Source organism: Heloderma suspectum, chromosome 4 (assembly GCF_057233095.1).
Source record: "Heloderma suspectum isolate Gila_16-S chromosome 4, 16-S_ref, whole genome shotgun sequence".
Lineage (NCBI taxonomy): Eukaryota > Metazoa > Chordata > Lepidosauria > Squamata > Helodermatidae > Heloderma > Heloderma suspectum.
Window position 1 is genome coordinate 263,107,701 of NC_139461.1, and position 17,985 is coordinate 263,125,685.

At 44.2% G+C, this 17,985-nt stretch overlaps 1 protein-coding gene across 1 annotated transcript in view; it reads left to right on the plus strand.

Annotated features, from left to right (window-relative positions):
- The first annotated feature begins 1,193 nt into the window (after window positions 1–1,193).
- The window catches only part of IGFN1 (immunoglobulin like and fibronectin type III domain containing 1), a 57,156-nt gene continuing 40,364 nt past the window's right edge, over window positions 1,194–17,985 (plus strand). Inside the window, exons 1-9 of the mRNA XM_084851676.1 lie at window positions 1,194–1,215; window positions 7,112–7,234; window positions 7,709–7,848; window positions 9,618–9,717; window positions 11,298–11,388; window positions 12,409–12,586; window positions 13,893–14,009; window positions 15,063–15,234; window positions 17,410–17,682. Of these exons, the coding sequence (XP_084707802.1) occupies window positions 1,194–1,215; window positions 7,112–7,234; window positions 7,709–7,848; window positions 9,618–9,717; window positions 11,298–11,388; window positions 12,409–12,586; window positions 13,893–14,009; window positions 15,063–15,234; window positions 17,410–17,682 (1,216 nt within the window). The remainder of the gene's footprint in view (window positions 1,216–7,111; window positions 7,235–7,708; window positions 7,849–9,617; window positions 9,718–11,297; window positions 11,389–12,408; window positions 12,587–13,892; window positions 14,010–15,062; window positions 15,235–17,409; window positions 17,683–17,985) is intronic.

Here is a 17,985-nt window from a genome sequence, read left to right on the forward strand (position 1 = left end):
AAAATCCTATCAACCTTCAGAAGAAGTCAACTTTGAGCTGGCCCTAGTACTGTGTTAGTCTATCAGAAGGTTCATTGAGTACATTGTGGGGATGGGCTTGGGAATACAGCAAAAGTTGTATTCAACCAGCAACCAAAGGGAACACTATTTTCTTGAAGGATGGGTACCAGGACTGGTTCGAGGTTTGAGGAGTCTGTCAGTTAAGTGCCCTCTGGTGGGCCCACTTCTCCATTTTAATTTCCCACAATGCCCCAGGGTGATGTGATATTGGGGGCATTATGGGAAATTAAAATGGCACCTACCACTGCACTACCAGGTAAACCTGCAGCTGGGGACCCTGCCAGGTCCTGCTGGGCTCCTGGCATGTGTCCTAGGATGCCAGGTGTTCACAACTGGCCTGATGGGTACAAAGATGTGGCTGGGAAATAAAGACCCCTACCAAACAGACCCTCACCCTTGCTTTTTAGATGAACATAGCAAAAACTGGTTTCTCATCAGTGTTTTTGACTGACACAATAGCCCAATACAGGTGATCAACTTACCAAGTGGTGAAGTGGTTTTTTTTATCACCGTTTTGCTTCGTCATCTGTCTTCATAAGAATATGGTGTGATTCCTCCCCCACTCCCGCCAACGCCATGCATTCTAATGTTGGGTGCTTTTAGCAAGTGGTAAGGCTTCCCCACGTTTACTACTTGGTATGTTGGTCAGCTCTGTTCACCTGTTTTCAAGTTTCTTTTTGGTACTGTGCAAGTCTGTATTGATGAGAAACTTATGCCTGATCTGCGAACAAAATTGGCAGTAGCTATTCTTAATATCAAGATCTCAGTAGAAAACCATTTTGTTTTAAGCTAATCAGCCTTGTTAAAAATGTTTATGAGGCTCCCACGGTCCCAAAAGCCTCTGTCATGGTTGTCAAGGCTACCTGGGGAGCAGGAGAGGTAACTCTGGACAATTTGTTCCGGGCCTTCTGCAAAGCCCTGCCCCAGCCCCACCACAGGCTGATCTACATTGCACCCACCATCGCAGTGAATTCGGTGTCCTGTCGGGGTAAACGCTCTTGCATTAAAACGTGATTATTCACATTCACCCATTTTCCCCGCTGCAGTGCTTCATCGAATGTGCAAGATCGGTTCACACTCGAGCGCTGTGCTGTTTTCCTGCTGTTTTCCTCCGCACGCTTGTCTGATCTCGGATGCTAAGCGGGGTCGGCCCTGGTAAGTAGTTGGATCATGGGCTACCGCCTGGGAATCAGGCTTCCTGCACTGAGCAGAGGCTTGTTGTATCCCCTCAAATGAGACTAAGTTTTACCCCCTCCTACCCCTGCTCTGGATGTTTTTTTAAAAAGTTGAGGCATTATCCTCGCAGAATCGGGGCTTCTCTGTGATGTTTTTTTTCTAATTGAGGCATGCTCTTCAAAGCTTCAAAGTTGTGATGCTTCGCTCACCAGACCAGAGTCCCACACCTGGGTCATAAAAACATAGGAAGCTGCCTTATATTGCTGTGCATTATGTGCTTCTCCTTGTGTGCCTCTCTCATAGTCAGGCAGGGAAACAAGAAAAAGGACCGACTGCTCACGGTGAAGCTGTAAGCATCCTGTCAGTTATTTGACTCTTCCCACCCCTTCCTTAACTTCATCATCATTTAAGAAAAGAATTCTCATCCAATGAGAATTAAATGTAGTTTGCAATGGGCATGAAATTAGAGTAGGGGTGTACGAAACCCCGCTTACCTGGCTCTGCTGGGTTCCGCAGGTGGGGGGAGGTGATCCATTCCTCCCCCCGGAATCCTGCCCAGCTGGCTGTTCTCCAGGCCAACCCGCAGTGGGACCTCCAGCCGCTACCAGACTGGTGCAGATGCAAATGGTGTCCTCTGTAGGGGATAGGCTACATATTTATGTAGCTTATCACGGGCTTGTGTAGGGACGCCATTTGCATCCCTACACAAGCCCGTGATAGGCTACATAAATATTTACATAGCCTATCACGGCTAAAGCAGGGATGCAAATGGCGTCCCCTACACCATTTGCGTTCCTGCTTTAGCCATGATAGGCTACGTAAATATTTACATAGCCTATCATGGCTAAAGCAGGGATGCAAATGGCTTTCCCTCCTTTCATGGACGGAACTCAAGCAGAACACAACGGGGGTAATTTGATAGCTTACTATCTGCAATCTATTTAAAAATGGAATGAGGGGCATTTAGTGTAGGAGGGCATCATGCAAAGAGCCCGCAAACTTCCATGATGGAGCAATCTCAATTGCAGGATAAAAGCTCAGTGTGAAGAAAGCCATAGACTGGACAAATGTGTGCTCAACTCACAACAAAGAATATCTGTCTTTGTGTCTGTCTTCATTGAAGAATATATAGTGCCTGAACTGATACTTTCAAGAGGGGACTCAGAAGAACTACTGCAAATACTGGTGATGAGATGCTCTAGGCCTTGCTGACAAATTACAAATTAACAAATGGTATCCATTTGAGAGTTCTTAAAGAACTTAAATGTAAAATTGCTGATCTTCTAAAAAATATATGTAACTTGTCCCTAAGGTTTGCCTCCACACCTAAGGACTGGAAAGGGGCCAATGCAACATCAATTTTAAAACAGGGATCCAGGGGAAGTGCAGGAAATTACAGGCTAGTTAACCTAATGTCTGCTCCAGGTAAATTTGTAGAGTAATGTCATTATAGATCAATGGAGGGAGCAATCCTACCAGGATAAGTGGCCGCCTCCGAATTCGGAGGTGACCACCTATCCAATGCAGGGCAGGAGAAGCACGCTTCAGCCACCCTGCATTTGCAGCTAGACAGCCAATTTCGGCTGTCTAGCCATGGGAAGGCAGAGCAGGGGAAGTGGCTGCCAGATGACATGTTCAATGTGTCATACTGGCATTTCCACCTTCCCCGCCCCGGAATGCCCCCAGGAATGCCCGTTTTTGCTCCTCTTCTGAGTGGAGTGCAGGGCTGTTCCGTGCTCCTCTTCTGAGTGTGGAGCGCAGGGCTGTTCTGAGATGCCTGCAAGGCAGTGCAGGATGGCGGGAAGGTCGGTTCTCAGGGAACCACCCTCAGAGCGCAGGCTCCGAGGTCAGTGCCCAGAAACCGACATATCCTATGGCTGTCTAGCCGCTGGCTAGCAGCCATAGGATTGCTCCCTTATTAAGCTTATAGAACTGGGGTGGGAAATTTCTGGGGGATGGAGAATCCCTGACCCCGCCATCACCAAATTTGCCACCCAAATTGGGTGGCTGTAAAATTTGGCAATTTTGCTTTAAACCAGGGAGCACCTTGTTTCATAGTAAAATTGCTTTCTTGCCACTGCTGTGACAGCAAATTTGGTAGTAGGGGGAGAACAGTGGGTGTTGTGATAAAGGTCAGAGGGTGCCTGTAGGCCATGTGTTGCCCACCCCTGATATAGAAGAACAAGTCTTGCTGAAGAAGAGTTAATATGGCTTCTGCAAATGTAACCCCTGTCTCACTAAGACTTTAGAGTTCTTTGAGAAAGTCAGTAAACATGTGGACAGAGGTGATCCATTAGGCCTTGTTTATTTGGACTTCCAAAAGGTTTCTGACAAAGTCCTTCACCAAAGACTTCTGCGCAAACTTAGCAGTCATGGGATAAGAGGAGAGGTCCTCTTATGGATTGGAACCTGGTTAAGAACAGAAAACAGAGAGTAGGAAACGGTGGTCAGTTCTCCCAGTGGGGAGATGTAAACAGTGGTCCCTCAAGGATTGGTTCCTGTTGGTCCCCCAAGGATCTGCATTGGGGCGTGTGCTTTTTGACTTGTTTATAAACGATCTAGAAGAATCAAGAGTGAGCAATGTGAGGCTGCATCGCTGGAAATAGGAATGTACGAAAGTTCCACCACGGATCTCGGGGAGGCCGAATGCCAGCGCATTCGGCCCCCCAAAATCGGTGGCAGAACGCCCCCCGCCCCCCCGGGACAGGACTTACCTTAGGCGGATTTTCCTGGCGGTGGCGGCTCCGGTGGCGGCTCCGGTGACAGTTCGGTGGCAGTGGCTGCAGTGGCCGGTCTTACGACCAGCTGCCGCCGCCGCCATTCCCAGGTAAAAAAAACAAAAAAACAAAAAAACGTGATAGGCTATGTAAAGATTTACATAGCCTATCATGGCTAGATTTAAAAAAAACACCATGATAGGCTACGTAAATGTTTACGTAGCCTATCACGGCTGATTAAAAAAAAAAAAAAGTCTACGCTATTTGCGTTCCCCTTATTTTTGCCATCTTAGTCTACGTAAATGTTTACGTAGACTAAGACGTGCCAAAATAAGGAACGCAAATGGCGGCGCCCATGGGCGCCGCCATTTTCGTACGCACGTTTTTGTTTTTTTTAATCAGCCGTGATAGGCTATGTAAACATTTACGTAGCCTATCACGGCTGACTGCAGGGACGCAAACGGCGGTGGCTACAGCTGCCGCCATTTGCATCCCTGCTAGCCAGCGGCCGGATGTCCGGCTGCTGGCGGAGCCAGCCAGCGGCTCCGCAGAATTGCTGCGGAGCGGAGCCGGCCGGCCAGGATTCCGGGGGGGAGGAATGGAGCGCCTCCCCCCCCGGGCAGGATTCCGGGGGGGGGACGGAACGCCTCCCCCCCAGCATCAGCATAATCCACGGAAAGGGAAGTACCTTTTGTACATCCCTAGATTGATTCTGCACTGTCTCTCTAGCACCATCTAGTGTTTTTTATTCCCTGGTTACAGCAGCCATTTCTTTAGAATTTTGCAAAGTTGTTCCATGCAAGGCTAAAGAAAAACATTCAAAAACAATCTCCCATAATTTCTGGCTTATTTGATTGTACTTCAACCCAAGGGGTAATATGAGTCCAGTTTCTCCATTTATGAGTTGAATACGAGTTTGTGTGAGACCAGCTCACTGGTCTCTATACAGGGGATGGCAGGAGTGGGGTGGGTACTGTAATGGCAAAAGCTGGGGCTGAATAGTTGGACCTAAAATAAGCATGCAGCAGCCATAAAGCTGACATAGTACAGTGGCCAAGAAGAGACTGAGCTACAAATCAGAAAGACTAGCAGTGGAGGCTGGTGGCTCTGATTTTGGTGGGGCTATAAATTCATTCTGGGTTTCAGTCAGAACCAGTCTGAACTCTATAGGAGCTATCCAAGGCACTAAACTTATTTTGGAGTTCTGGGTGGTTCTGGCTGGTTTAGAATTCTGGCTGTTTCTGACTTTACGCCGGAATGGATTTACAGCCCCACCGAAATTGGAGCCACCAGCCTCCACTGAAGACTAGTTTGAATCTTCTCTCTACCATCAACCAACTAGGTGGCCCTGGCAAGGCTCTCTAGCCTAGGGGTGCAGAAACTCCAGTCCCAATCTGGTCCCCTGGAGTTCCTCAGAAGGCCATGGTTCTTTTCCCTAACCACCAACCCCTGGGTGGTTTCCCAGCTTTTGTGTAGCTTTTAACCCCACTAAAAGGTTGAAATGTCTCTCCTAAGTCTTAGTTACTGTTAGTATGCTGATGTTTTTGGTATAAAATAGGCTGGTGTTTTTGATATTTTGGCACTGCCCCTTTTGCATTCAGCCCCACCCACCACTGGGATGAAGCCCCCAAGACCTTCCCTGAAATGGAATTTGGCCCTTGGGCTGAAAGAGGTCCTGCACCCCTGCTCTAGCCTAAGCCTACATCTACAGTGTGGGCATAATAATACTGACATTCCTTTCAGGGGTTTTGTAAGGTTCACAAAAAGATAATATACATAAAAAAGAAACACTGAACACTCACAGGCACCATAAAAATGCTATCATCACCACCATCATCATCTCTAAAATCAAGTAACTAAGTTAAAGTGGCCAACTTTAAAATTGTTTTCACTGGAGATCATTTCCTTATTAGTGAGTTCAGGATTGCAGCCTTAGAGCCTTTGAATCTTCTAAGCACTTTTTTAGTTTGCAGAGTGGGGAAAACCTCTAGAAGGGTGACTAATTATCTAATGCTCTGACCCAGAATTTGGCATGCCTGTCAGACCCACAACCCACAGGATATTTTTAAAGCAATATCTCCTAAATTCTAATAACTAGGATTTTTTTTTCCATTGAAACTAATGGGACATTGTCCTCTATTTGCAGAAGGATTTCATCAAATTGTACTGCTGAACTCCAGTTTTTGACGGAAGAACAATGGCAGGCCGGAGGGGAGGTGAGCCCCCTGCTAGGTCTCCTATCTGCCATCCCCTTACATCTCCCAGACATCCCCCTCACCAAGTCTCCAAGCCCCCTGCCTCATCTCCTCCCTCCCCCCAGGTCTTCTACCTACCTCTCCATTGCTACCACCACTGCTGCTCTCTGAAGAGCTGCGTTGGCAGTAAAAAGTGGCTGTCCAGAGAGTGGGCCAAGCAGAGATACCTGGCTCTGAAGGGGTCCTTCCTCAGACCCAGGCCTTGTGGGAGAGGTGTCCCTGGAAAAGTGCTGAAGGAAGGACCCCCTCAGAGTCAGGCATCTTGGCCTGGCTGACTCTCTGAACATCTGTGCTAGCTGCTTTTTACAGCTGAAGCAGCTTTTCAGAGATCCCGCTCACCCCCTGGCTCACTCTGAGAGACTCCTCAGAGTGAGCCAGTGGGTGGGGAGTGGCTGCTCTGGAGAGCCCCTCCGGCCCCTGCTCTTCTGTGGCATTTGCCACAGAAGACAAGTGCCACCAGGCGGCAACTGCAGAGAGCCCTATTGGCTCCTCTCTCCCTCTATGGCAAATGCCGCTGTGGGAGAGTGGGTGGCAGGGCCTGTGTCACTCCAGCCCATGGAGCCTCCTGGGGTCCCTTTGGGGATGAGGCCTGGCTTCCAAGCCCTGCCCCTTGGAAGAATCCTTGCTGGAGGTAGTCCCCTCTGTTATCTCTGATTTGAGGTTGCAAACAGTCAACATACCATCCTAATGGACTTGTACAGCAACATTTGACCTTTCAACGTACTGGATTGTGTAAGAGTTCAGAGCAGAATGTTTTTTTGAAGGCACTTCAGACCTTTTAAAACCTAACAATTTCTGAAACTTGATAGCTTTGTGGAAATGGACATAATGGGATTTGAGGTGTCACTCATGTTTTAATTAATGCATTTTCTTTTTCCCGGATCAATATTTATTACTTTCCAGGCAAAAATTTGAAGAGATCTTCCATCCCTGGGGTGACCATCACACAGTTTGTGGAGGATATTCCTAAAGGGTGCAGCACTCCTGACTTTGAGCGGAAACCAATTACCCTAACGCTCCAGGAAGGTGAGACTTCCCCAAAGACCCATTATCTCTATTCTTTGTTTCTGATCCCTGAGAAAACAACACTTATTTTAACCCATTTATTTTAGAAAGCCAATAATGGTCCAATCTAAAGACTTACTCTACCAGCGAATAACTATGATCCATCAATCTCTGGGTAATAGTATGAGCATACCCTGTCAAACTTGTTGCCCCTAAGATGCTCATGCCCTTACTGTGTGCCTGCTGTAGCAGTGCTGCAGCTTATTTAGAGAACTGTAGGGGTCACCTCAAGAGTTAGTGATGAAAGCAGGACCAGTGTTTGTCAAAGGGTGCACTTCAAACATTTTGTTTCTCGTTAATATGTAGGAGGGAATTTGAGAACACAGGACAAATGTTCCAAAGGGGAATTCTGTTACTTGGTCACTTTTTTCAATATGCGTTTCTGCTTCCTATTGAAAAACAAGTGATGATTTTCTTGGTTTTTTGTTTTGCAAGGTAAAAATGCCATTTTCAGAGCTGTGGTCAAGGGCGAACCAAAGCCAGATGTGTTGTGGAAACGCAATAGTAAGGAAATGGATGATCCTCAGAAATACCAGATGTCCTTCACTCCTGGCACAAATGAATTCATCTTGCAAGTGAGGATTAATGACTGTATAATTGTACACATAAATATATTCTCACAGTTTAATGTTCAGTAAAGTAAAATGTTAGGACTGACAAATCTTGTATCTCAGAAAAGGTACGGGCCAATTTTATTCAGTTGCTGCTTTTTCATATTGTACTTAGGTTCCTTTGCTTTGGCAGTCACTAAATAAATGTCTCTTTCAGATTATTAACTGCGAGATGTGAGATCATTACAGACCTCACTGCAATATACAAACATATTAGAACTGGGATGTTTAGCCAGTCATTAAATCATCCTACCAATAAGTGAATGGATGGAGAGGGTCTGGGAACTGACGTTTATGCTGACACACACACACACCCCGCCGCCACCATTATTAGCATTAGAGTGGGTAGGTAGGGAACCAAAGGTTTGTGGAAAAATTGCCTGTTTTAGTTATGTTTTGGAACAATGAAGTATAGGACAAGGTGCAACCTTATGATTTATTGGGAACATTGCAAGGAGGAAAGGCTATGTAATAGCCTTTTGTATAAGGCAATACAAAAATATTAGTTGATTGGAACAACAGCTACAACAACAACAACAACAATAATAATAATAATGACCGTACATTGGAAATATGTACAATCTGACATGAGATTGTATTATTTATAATTTTAAAAAGAAACAATAAAAACATTTTAATCAACCAAAACAGTGCTCTGACACATCATTATGTAGCAAAGTCTGTTCCAGGCCATTCTGGGGAAACAAAAATCATGACTAGCTGCAGAGAAAAGCCAGGGGGAGTTCCAGTCAGTTTTGCCCACCACCATCAAAATATGACCCCAGCCTCAAAGTGTGAAAGATGGGAGGCAGTTTTGTCCCACCCCCCTTTTGCATTCAACATCCCCCCCCCCCACACACACACACACAATTCTCAATTTTGGCCTGGCCATAGGGCTCTCAACTGAACCCTCTTATATTTCCTGGACTCTGCCTCTGTGCTGAGGAGTGGAAAGCCTTAAAGTGGCAGGCCTCTCATCTGGAGCCCAGCACTAGGTTGCCTCTTCATGATCTCTCAGCAGTAGCTTGAATGCACTCATGAGGAGGATACTATCCATTCAATAGAATTGGGCCTGAGAGGGCTGCAGTCTTTGGGGGTACAGGCTCAGGAGTCTCCAGCTTGTGGAGAGGGCTACATTCAGCTGAGGCTCAGTATCAGCCTTGGACCCAGGGCCTCCTCCAGTGGAGGCTGGTGGCTCCAGTTTCAGTGGGGCTGTGAATCCATTCCGGGGTTTAGTCAAAGCCAGCCAGAACTCTACAGGAGCTATCCAAGGTGCTGAACCTATTTGGGGGATAGAGCTCAGTGCCTTGGATAGCTCCTTTAGAGTTCTAGATGGTTCTGATTGAGTCCTGGAATGGATTCACAGCCCCACCGAAATCGGAGCCACCAACCTACACTAGCCTCCTCTCTCTGTGCCACCAGCCCTTTGCCCTCTGTATCTATGCTGCAAGTCAGGGTTGTGACACCCAAGGAGTCCAGGACTGAGTGCAGGACTTTAGGACCAAATAACCTTGGATATAATTAAGTGGGATTTTCCCCTTGAATTTTGCTGTATGTATCGCCTCAAAGGAGCACCGCAGCCTTTGAGACAATTCAAGGCTGGAGGAAAGAGCATTGGGTGAACCTTACACAGCTTTAAAGCAAATTCAGTGAAGTCAGTGTCTCAACCACCATTTTATATAGGTAGGAGGAGAGCTTGCTGCCTCAGTCCCTATTTCATTTTCTTGTTACAGGTAAACAAAATCACCTCAGATGATGCTGACTTGTACCGCTGCACTGCTGTGAATGAGTATGGAGAAGCCGCATGCACTGCTGGTCTCAAGATCATACAGGGTAGGCTACTGGATCTACCAGGCTGCCATTTTGGGGGGCCATGGGTTACTGCAAGCCTCAACACATTTACCATTGAACACAGTGAGACTTACATCAGAGTAAACATGCATTGGATTGTGCTAGTAATCACCGACATACATCTGAAAATATTTTTTATCTTAGTTCAAGGATGAGGAATATGTGGCCCTCTAGATGTTCTTGGATCATAACTCCCATCATCTCTCACTATTGGATATGCTGGCTAGGGCTGATGGGAACTGTAGTCCAACAACATCTGGCGGGCCATATGTTCTCCACCCTTGCTCTCCACTGTATTTAAAAAAATATCTCTAAGGGTTCAATCCTATGCATGTTTAGACAGAAAAAAAGTCCTGCAACTCCCAGCATTCCCCAGCCAGTATCTTCTGAAATAGGTCAGTAGTTAGGAATCAGTTGTTCATTTACCAATCCACAAAATAATTTCAGACATTCCATTTACAGGGAGAAATGGTGGCCTTGAAGGTGATCGACGGAGTCAAAATTCCACTTGGGCTGCACCATAAATTCTCTGAAATGGTTGATTTCAGTGTAGCTCCGAACAAGTAGATATATGTGCAGCTCAGTTTCCCAACTACGAAATGGAATGAAAAACGTGCCTCCTAGGCCAGACATTGTGGGGATGAGTTTCTATCAAGGTCTGGCCCCTTTAAGGTGTTTGTGGCTTCCACTGAATCTCCCTTTCCCCACTATGCAGCCATCTAGCTAGGAAAAATCTCCCTCCTACAGATTTGTAGGCCAAAAATCACTCAGGGTGCAGTCCTACGCAGTCCTACCACAGAGATACAAAGAATAACTAAGGCAGGGACCAAAGCTTAGTGGCAGACCACATGCTTTGTATGCTGAGGATCCCAGGTTCAGTCCCTGGCATCTCCAGTTTAAAGGATGAGATACCTGGTGATGTGAATGATCTCTGTGTAAAACAGGCCCTGGGCAGCCAGTGCTAGTCACAGTAGATCATAGTGGGCTTGATGGACAAATAGTCTGAACACATATAAGGCAATTTCCTATCCACTGAAGTTCCCTGTTTAGTTGGCAAAAAAAAGCATTTCCTAATAACTATAAGTCCCCATTTTTAATGTCATGTTTTAAATGTGTCTTTTAATGACACATAATAGATAATATATTTTGTTCCAATTTCACAGTTGGCCTAGTACAAAGTGGAATCCACTTGTCTCACTGAAGTCGGCATAAGCATGAACTAAACACTTAATCCTTTCAAATTCTGCGGGGCTTGACGCTTAACTTCTAAATGGTACCAACTGTCAGTGCTTAGAGAAGGCATTCCTACAATGATGTTGCTAATTAAGGAATTCTCTCTCACACACACTTTCTCTCCCTCCTTTCCTGTCCCCTTTCGTCAGGTGGCTTCAAGAAGAAAACTAAGGAGGTCCCTTCCACAGCACGGGCAGGTACGTCTTCCAGCCAGACACGGTCAAAACAGAGCTGTAGTTACACTCGTCTGGAGGCCCACAAACCTTCAGCCGCCCCTTGGCAATATGTTGACCACGCTGAAGCTCTTCTGAAGCTCCGAATTACGTCAGCCCCATTTTCACAGCGAGCCCAATTTTTTTTAAAATTCCTTACAGACCTGAAGAAAGAGATTCAAGACTTCAGAAAAACATTAAAGAAACGGTGAGTGTTTCCAGCAACCGTTTGCTTTAAAAAAGGGTTGCGTGTTTCCTTCCTTGTGTGCTGGCAATAAACAGAGATGTGGCAGTCAAACATTCCTGTTTCCACTTGCAGAGGGTATTATGTGGAAGGATGTTCCACAGAAAATTGAAATGGAGCTCAGTAAAAAAAGAAAAGAAAAAAGCAGTGTTCTTGCTTCTGATAATCATGGAGATCTGTCTCTGATGGAGGTTGCTATCAATAGTATGAGTCCTTATGCAACAGAGCTTTGTTTTGCAGCTACTTAGTAACTTTTCCTCCTGAATTTACTTACTTTGCTTAAGGAGATTCTGTACACACAAGAAGCCAATGTGATCATCTATTTACCATCTGTTTAAATATTTTCTCTAGAGTTAAATCATCTCTTCGATAAATATTTAATTATTTCAAATGTTTAATTATTCCAAATGGCAGAAAAGCCATCCCTACCCCCAGGTAAGGTTTTCCAATATTGAGTTATTTTTGCTTCTATAAATACTGTCTTTTGATTAACTACTGGGTTAAAACCAAAGTCACACTAGTGGATGTGCACTAGTACAGTGGGACTTCCGCCTTCTCTGCTCTCCCGTGCAGCCCTCCATGCTGCCTGAAAAATTGCTTTGGAAGAATTCCCAGCCTTCCAGAGCAGATTTTATCTTGAGTGTGCATCAAAAGCCATGAGGAGGGAATAGCCCCCTTCAGAGTTCTACTGATGAAAGCCATTCCATCAGCAGAATGACACCATTGGATCCAGCCCATACAATACAATCCTACCATTGGCTTCAAGAACAACAGCCTCACTTGAAATGCCTCTGGGTGCTCTTGGCAATTAAAAATTACATGATATCATGTTTTTAAAATAAATGGGGTCCTTCTAGTATGTTGCCAGTGGATCTGCAGGAGATTTCAAAGAGTGAATGAAAAGCAGCCTATACGCCCCCCTGCCCCAATGTTGGCTGCCATTCACATACAATCTGGATTTCTCTTCTTGGGGATAACCCTCAGAGCACCTTCAGCTCCTCAAAAGAAGGAAATCGATGTGGAACAGGTCTGGCAGTTACTGCTGAATGCAGATAGGAAGGATTACGAGAAGATCTGCTTGAAGTACGGCATTGTTGACTTCCGTGGGATGCTGAGGAGGCTTCAGCAGATGAAGAAGGAAAGTGAGGACAAACAGTCACAGGTAAGGCCTTCTCTGTAACACTATAGTCTACGTACGCAAATTCTTATCTTCTACCATAGTTGTGTCACAATTCTTTAAAAGATTCCATTGCTGATTAAATGATCGAATAGTAGAATTTGAAACTTCATTGCCAAGATTCTAATTCTCCCTTAAGAAAAGACAATGCCCCAGGGTTTGAGCTCATTTCCCATAGCACATTGGATTGGATCCAGACTTAGTCATGCTTAGAGAAGACCTATTGAAATCAATGGGGCAAGTTAGTCCTAGGTCCATCATTGTTGCTGGAGGCCCAAGTGACCATGGCAGCTTGGAGTGCCTTTTACCAGCTTTGGTTGGTTCACCAACTATAGCCTCTCCTGGAGAGGGATACTTTGGCTGCAGTGGTACAGGTGATAATAACCTCAAGACTGGATTATTGCAATGTGCTCTATGTGGGGCTGCCCTTAAGGATGCTCCGGAAGTTAGAACTAGTGTAGAATGCAGCAGCTCAGCACTTGCCTGGAGCTGCCCCTTTTCAGCATGCAACTCCTTTACTGAGGGAACTGCGCTGGCTGCCCATTCACTACCGGGACAGGTGTAAGGTTTTGGTAGTAGCATACAAAGCCCTAAATAACTGGGGACTAAGATACCTGAGAGAGTGCCTTCTCTCTTACCAACCTGCCCAGTCGATGAAGTGAACAGAGGTTATGCTCCTGGTGGTTCCACATGGACCTATAGCCCGATTGGAGTCTACCTGGAGAAGAGCCTTCAGAGTGGTGGCCTCCTTTCTTTGGAACTCCCTGTCCCAGAGGTCAGGCAGGAGCCAACATTGTACTGCGTCCTGTGTCTCTTGAAAACAGTTATGTTCTAGGAAGCATTCTTTAAATGACCAGCCAAAGTTTTGATTGGTATTCTGTTTTTAATAGTTTTAATATGGTGTTTTAATCTTTAATCTTTAATAATTTTAATCTTTAATCTTTTTTACTATTGTACCTCTTATGTTCACTGCTCTGGAATCTGTTTTAGATGGGGAGTGGTATACAAATGTTGTAAATAAAAACAAACAAACAAACGACTAACTTAAGCCTCATTGATTTCAGTAGGTTCACTCTAAGCATGACTGAGTCTGGATCCAACTCATTCGACTTAGAAAGAAAGGTGTTCAGGTTTGTCTGAAAAGCATAAAAAGGAGCAATCCTGCTTTGTTGCTTTTGCAATAGTGATTTGGTTGTCCTCAGAACAGCTTATAACCCATTTAAGCAATGTAATGGCCCTGGAAATTCTATACTATAGCCATATGCTTGCACATCTTCCTTGTTCGTTACAGTATGTGACCAGTATCACAAACCTGAGGCATGTCAGAGTCAACCAGGAGCAAAGAAATGCTTCCTTTGATCTAGAGATGGACCTGAAAAATCCAGAGAGCAGCATTTACCTGTACAAGGTAAGAAAGGATAAAGTGGCTCATTAGGGTCAAGTCACTGTACCTTACTAGGTCAAATGACTGGGATGAACTGGAGCTAATTAGCTAAGGAGAGAAACAGAGAAATGTATAGCAGCACTGCTGGACTCAGTAGTGGCAACTTTTGCTCAGGAGCAGTGTTGATAGTGTCATCCTATAGTGCAGCCCTCCTTCCATGGTCATATATACAACACAAATAGGAAGGGAATTAAAATAGAAGTGAGGAGCTTCAAATCTTCCACTTAAGCAGGAGTACTGATCACACAATATTCAGAATGAACCATCCCTTACTATCCCTCAAAATCCAATATCTTAATTTTAGTGTTTATTTTAAATCCCTGATAAACTTATTTTCTTTTGGTCAAAATTCTCAAGGGGCTTACCAATAATAGTTACAGATAGTTACTGTAGTTATTGTAGATAGTTACCAAATAGTTACAGAAGGTTCATGGAATTTGAATTACCTGTACACTCATTACTAATGATAAAGATCCCTGGCGAGTTGTATGGTGGACATTCACAAAGAACATTTTGGCCTTACTTTGTTTTACATTGACTGCATTCAGAGCCACATGCAGCCACTTTGCTCTTCTGTTGTGCAGCCAAATGAACAAGCCAGGATGTTTTCAGTTAACTATAGTTTCTTGTTACATTCAGACTGGGAAACTATGGTTAACAGCTTCTGAACAAGCCAGGATTTTCTGCCAGCTTTAAATTATGGCTTCATATCCTGGCTTGTTCAGAAGCCATTAAGCATAGTTTCCAAGTTTGGATGCAAGAGGAAACTGAAGACTTCCTGGCTCACTCCCATGAAGGGAGGAGCAAAGCAGTTGTGTTCAGGGCCACAAAGCCCATTCATATCTCTGCTTATTAAGCTCAGATATGATCATCCAAACATGGTCATTTTTTGACATTTCACTCAGGGCTTCTTCATAGCACATTTCACTTAAATAAGATGATTCAGATTGTTTCTTTACAATGACACATTGTCCTTCCTGTGAATTTCTCCTCTCCTCTCCTCTCCTCCCTCTTCAGGATGGCCAGATGATCCATTTTGGATTTGACAGTGACACCATAAAGCATTGCCTGCGGCAGGTTGGCAAAAAGTACTATTTTATCATCAACGATCTACAGCTCGAAGACGCTGGTGTATACCAGATCAAAGTAGAAGATGTAGTTATCTTCTCAACTGAGCTGGAAGCAGAATGTAAGGTTTGATGACCACAGAGCCATGCACAGAATCCGATAGGGGTTCACATTTGTTTTGTAATGAATGAAAAATGGAAACCAATGGGGTCCATTCATTTCATTTGTTACTAGTAAAGAAACAAATGCTAGGGTCATGGATGAGTTTTGAATGGCATATGTTCTTTTGTCACTTCTTTATAGCCATCTGTTTTCACCTAGATCCAAAATAGATCGGATGGGAGGTTACATAGAAAGTGGAGAGAGAGTAAGGAAAGGGAGATTGACAGTGTAATCAGCCAGCACACTTCCTGGAATGCCCATAGAAGGATATTACACCATGATATCTTCCCAATGGCATTCTAGGAAACATGGGCAGCTGGGGAGGCTACCTGCAGCACACTGGAGTGTGGCATGAGGAAATTAAAAAAAAAAAGTTAAAGGAACCTTTTTTTAAAAGTGAAAGTGTTACTTTAAGTTTACAAAAATCTTCCTTGTGCTGCTCACCAGCATTCCACATGCAGTCTTCCTGGTTGCCCATACTTCCTGGAATATGGGAGGACATTATGATGTAACATCCTCCCATGGGCATTCCAGGGAGCACCCTGGCCAGGAAGGTAGCAGAGTGCCAGAGAGCAGTGCAAGAAGACTCTTTTTTAATGTTAAAAGCAAGAACACCCACACCCCTTGGCCACCACTTAATATTAATTATTAAGATAGCAAACAACTACCACCCCTGAAATTTCATTGACAATCCCCCCCCCCTTTCTAGGGTGATTTATTTTCATACCTCCTCCCCATGAACGGATCAAAAAAGGACTCGGTCAAATTATCACCACACTAACTAATAATCACAGAAATTATCACAAATTTTCACTAGCTTTCCCATTCCATTGTGCTTAGTTAGCCATTTGTAGTTTGTAGTTTAGAGAGAGAATTAGTAATCCTTAGGCTGATCTCTGTGAGCCTCTCTGTGTACCTTTTAAAAATTACCTTTAAAAGATACCCTTTTCCTATTTGTCTTAAATTTGGCAGGTCTGATCCCTTGGAGGGGTAGTAGAATGCCTGAAATTTCCTGCCACTTGGATGGATAGTACAGAGTTATAGGTCATAGAAGTACAGCTGGGCTGGGCATCCCTTTCAAGACAGCAGGGAAATAAAAGTAAATGAGAGTAATGAAAATGAATGAAATAATAACAAAAAAGAATGTGATTTTAGGAAATGAATAATGAAATAAATGAGGGTTTAATAACAAAAACAATTGGAATAACTAAACGGAAAAAATGTCTTACACACCCCTGGTCTCAGCAGTAATTAAATCTCAAACTTATAGCACAATCCTATGCATATTTATTCCGAAGTAAGTCCCACTGTTTTTAATGGGGCTTGCTCCAAGGATTACAGAATGCATAGGACTAAGTGTTGAACACTTACTAAGTGTTAAAAATGAACCATGAAAGCAAATGTTCAAACTATGTCCTTAGGGTTCCTTCAGGGTATAACTGTCAAATATGTTAATGCACACTTAAAACCAGCAATATGGGCATGCAACAAGCATGCATTTTCAGTTGATCGTGTACACCTGCAGTCTGAGTGTCTCAAGCCTCATACCAAGTGATAAAGCCCTCACTGTCATAATTGAGCTCAGCATTAATACAGGTATTGTGAAGATTGGGTACTTGATTTAGAAGGTCAGAAAGGACCAGTTTCAGCCAGTTTCTAGTTGGGTAGCTATGGATATCCCCCCCCCCCATTAATTAGCACATGGCTTTGGGACTTCATTTTACAAAAATCATAATAGCACCGAGCTACCCACCAGCCCAGCTTTATTATATGGTCCTCAGCTAATACCTGAGTGTAACTTTTAATGGAATATCTGTGGGTAATAAAAAATATTCTTGTTTTAAAGATTTTAAAAATGAGGCACAAATAAAAGTAGCATATTTCCTAGCTTTTCACATGCAGTCTGTACCAGATGGCTGAGGTGCTTAGGAGCCAAAATGGGTGTTGGACATTCTATCCACATGTTAGCATTTGTGTGGGTCATTTTGGAAGGTAGATCATCAGGCCTCACTCACCACCACTGAACAGAACTGGCTTTTCCCATGTTCTTCCTTCCATCTCGATTTATTCTCTCAAAGCAGCCCTGCAGGTAGAATCTGTTGCATGTCTACTTACCGTCAATTTGGTGTTGCAGCCATTCCAGTAAGTTTTCGCTATCCACTTGGTGATCTGAGATGCCATGAGCAAGGAAATGCTGTCTTTCAGTGCACCCTCTATGATCCCTCCTTCAATGCTGTGTGGTTTCACAAAAAAATCCATCTAGAGGCAAATGACAAGTATGAAATCTCAGTCTCGAAAGATGGCCTAACTCACCGTCTAGTCATCAAAAACACCCAGCCCTCTGACAAAGGGACTTACACCATTGACATTGGAAGCTGTTCTTCAAGTGCCTGGCTTGAGCTTGAACGTGAGTGGTGATCTAATCTTGATCTCTCACAATATAATCCAGTGCAAAGTGGTGTGTCCTCTAATACCACCTAACAGTACTATATCCCAAAACTCTCTGCTTAGTGCCTAACTGTGGAGTGCAAGCTGATGTAAATGGGAGAGATATCAGAAGAAACCTTAGGGCTTCTTGTCATTGTTGCTTACTTCTGTTTCTTGAAATTGTAACACTTTAATTCTATGTTTGAATTGCTTTTTAGCATGTTTAACGCATATTATTAATGCATTTGTTTGAAAAGGGAAGAGTTGTATGGAGGATTTCATG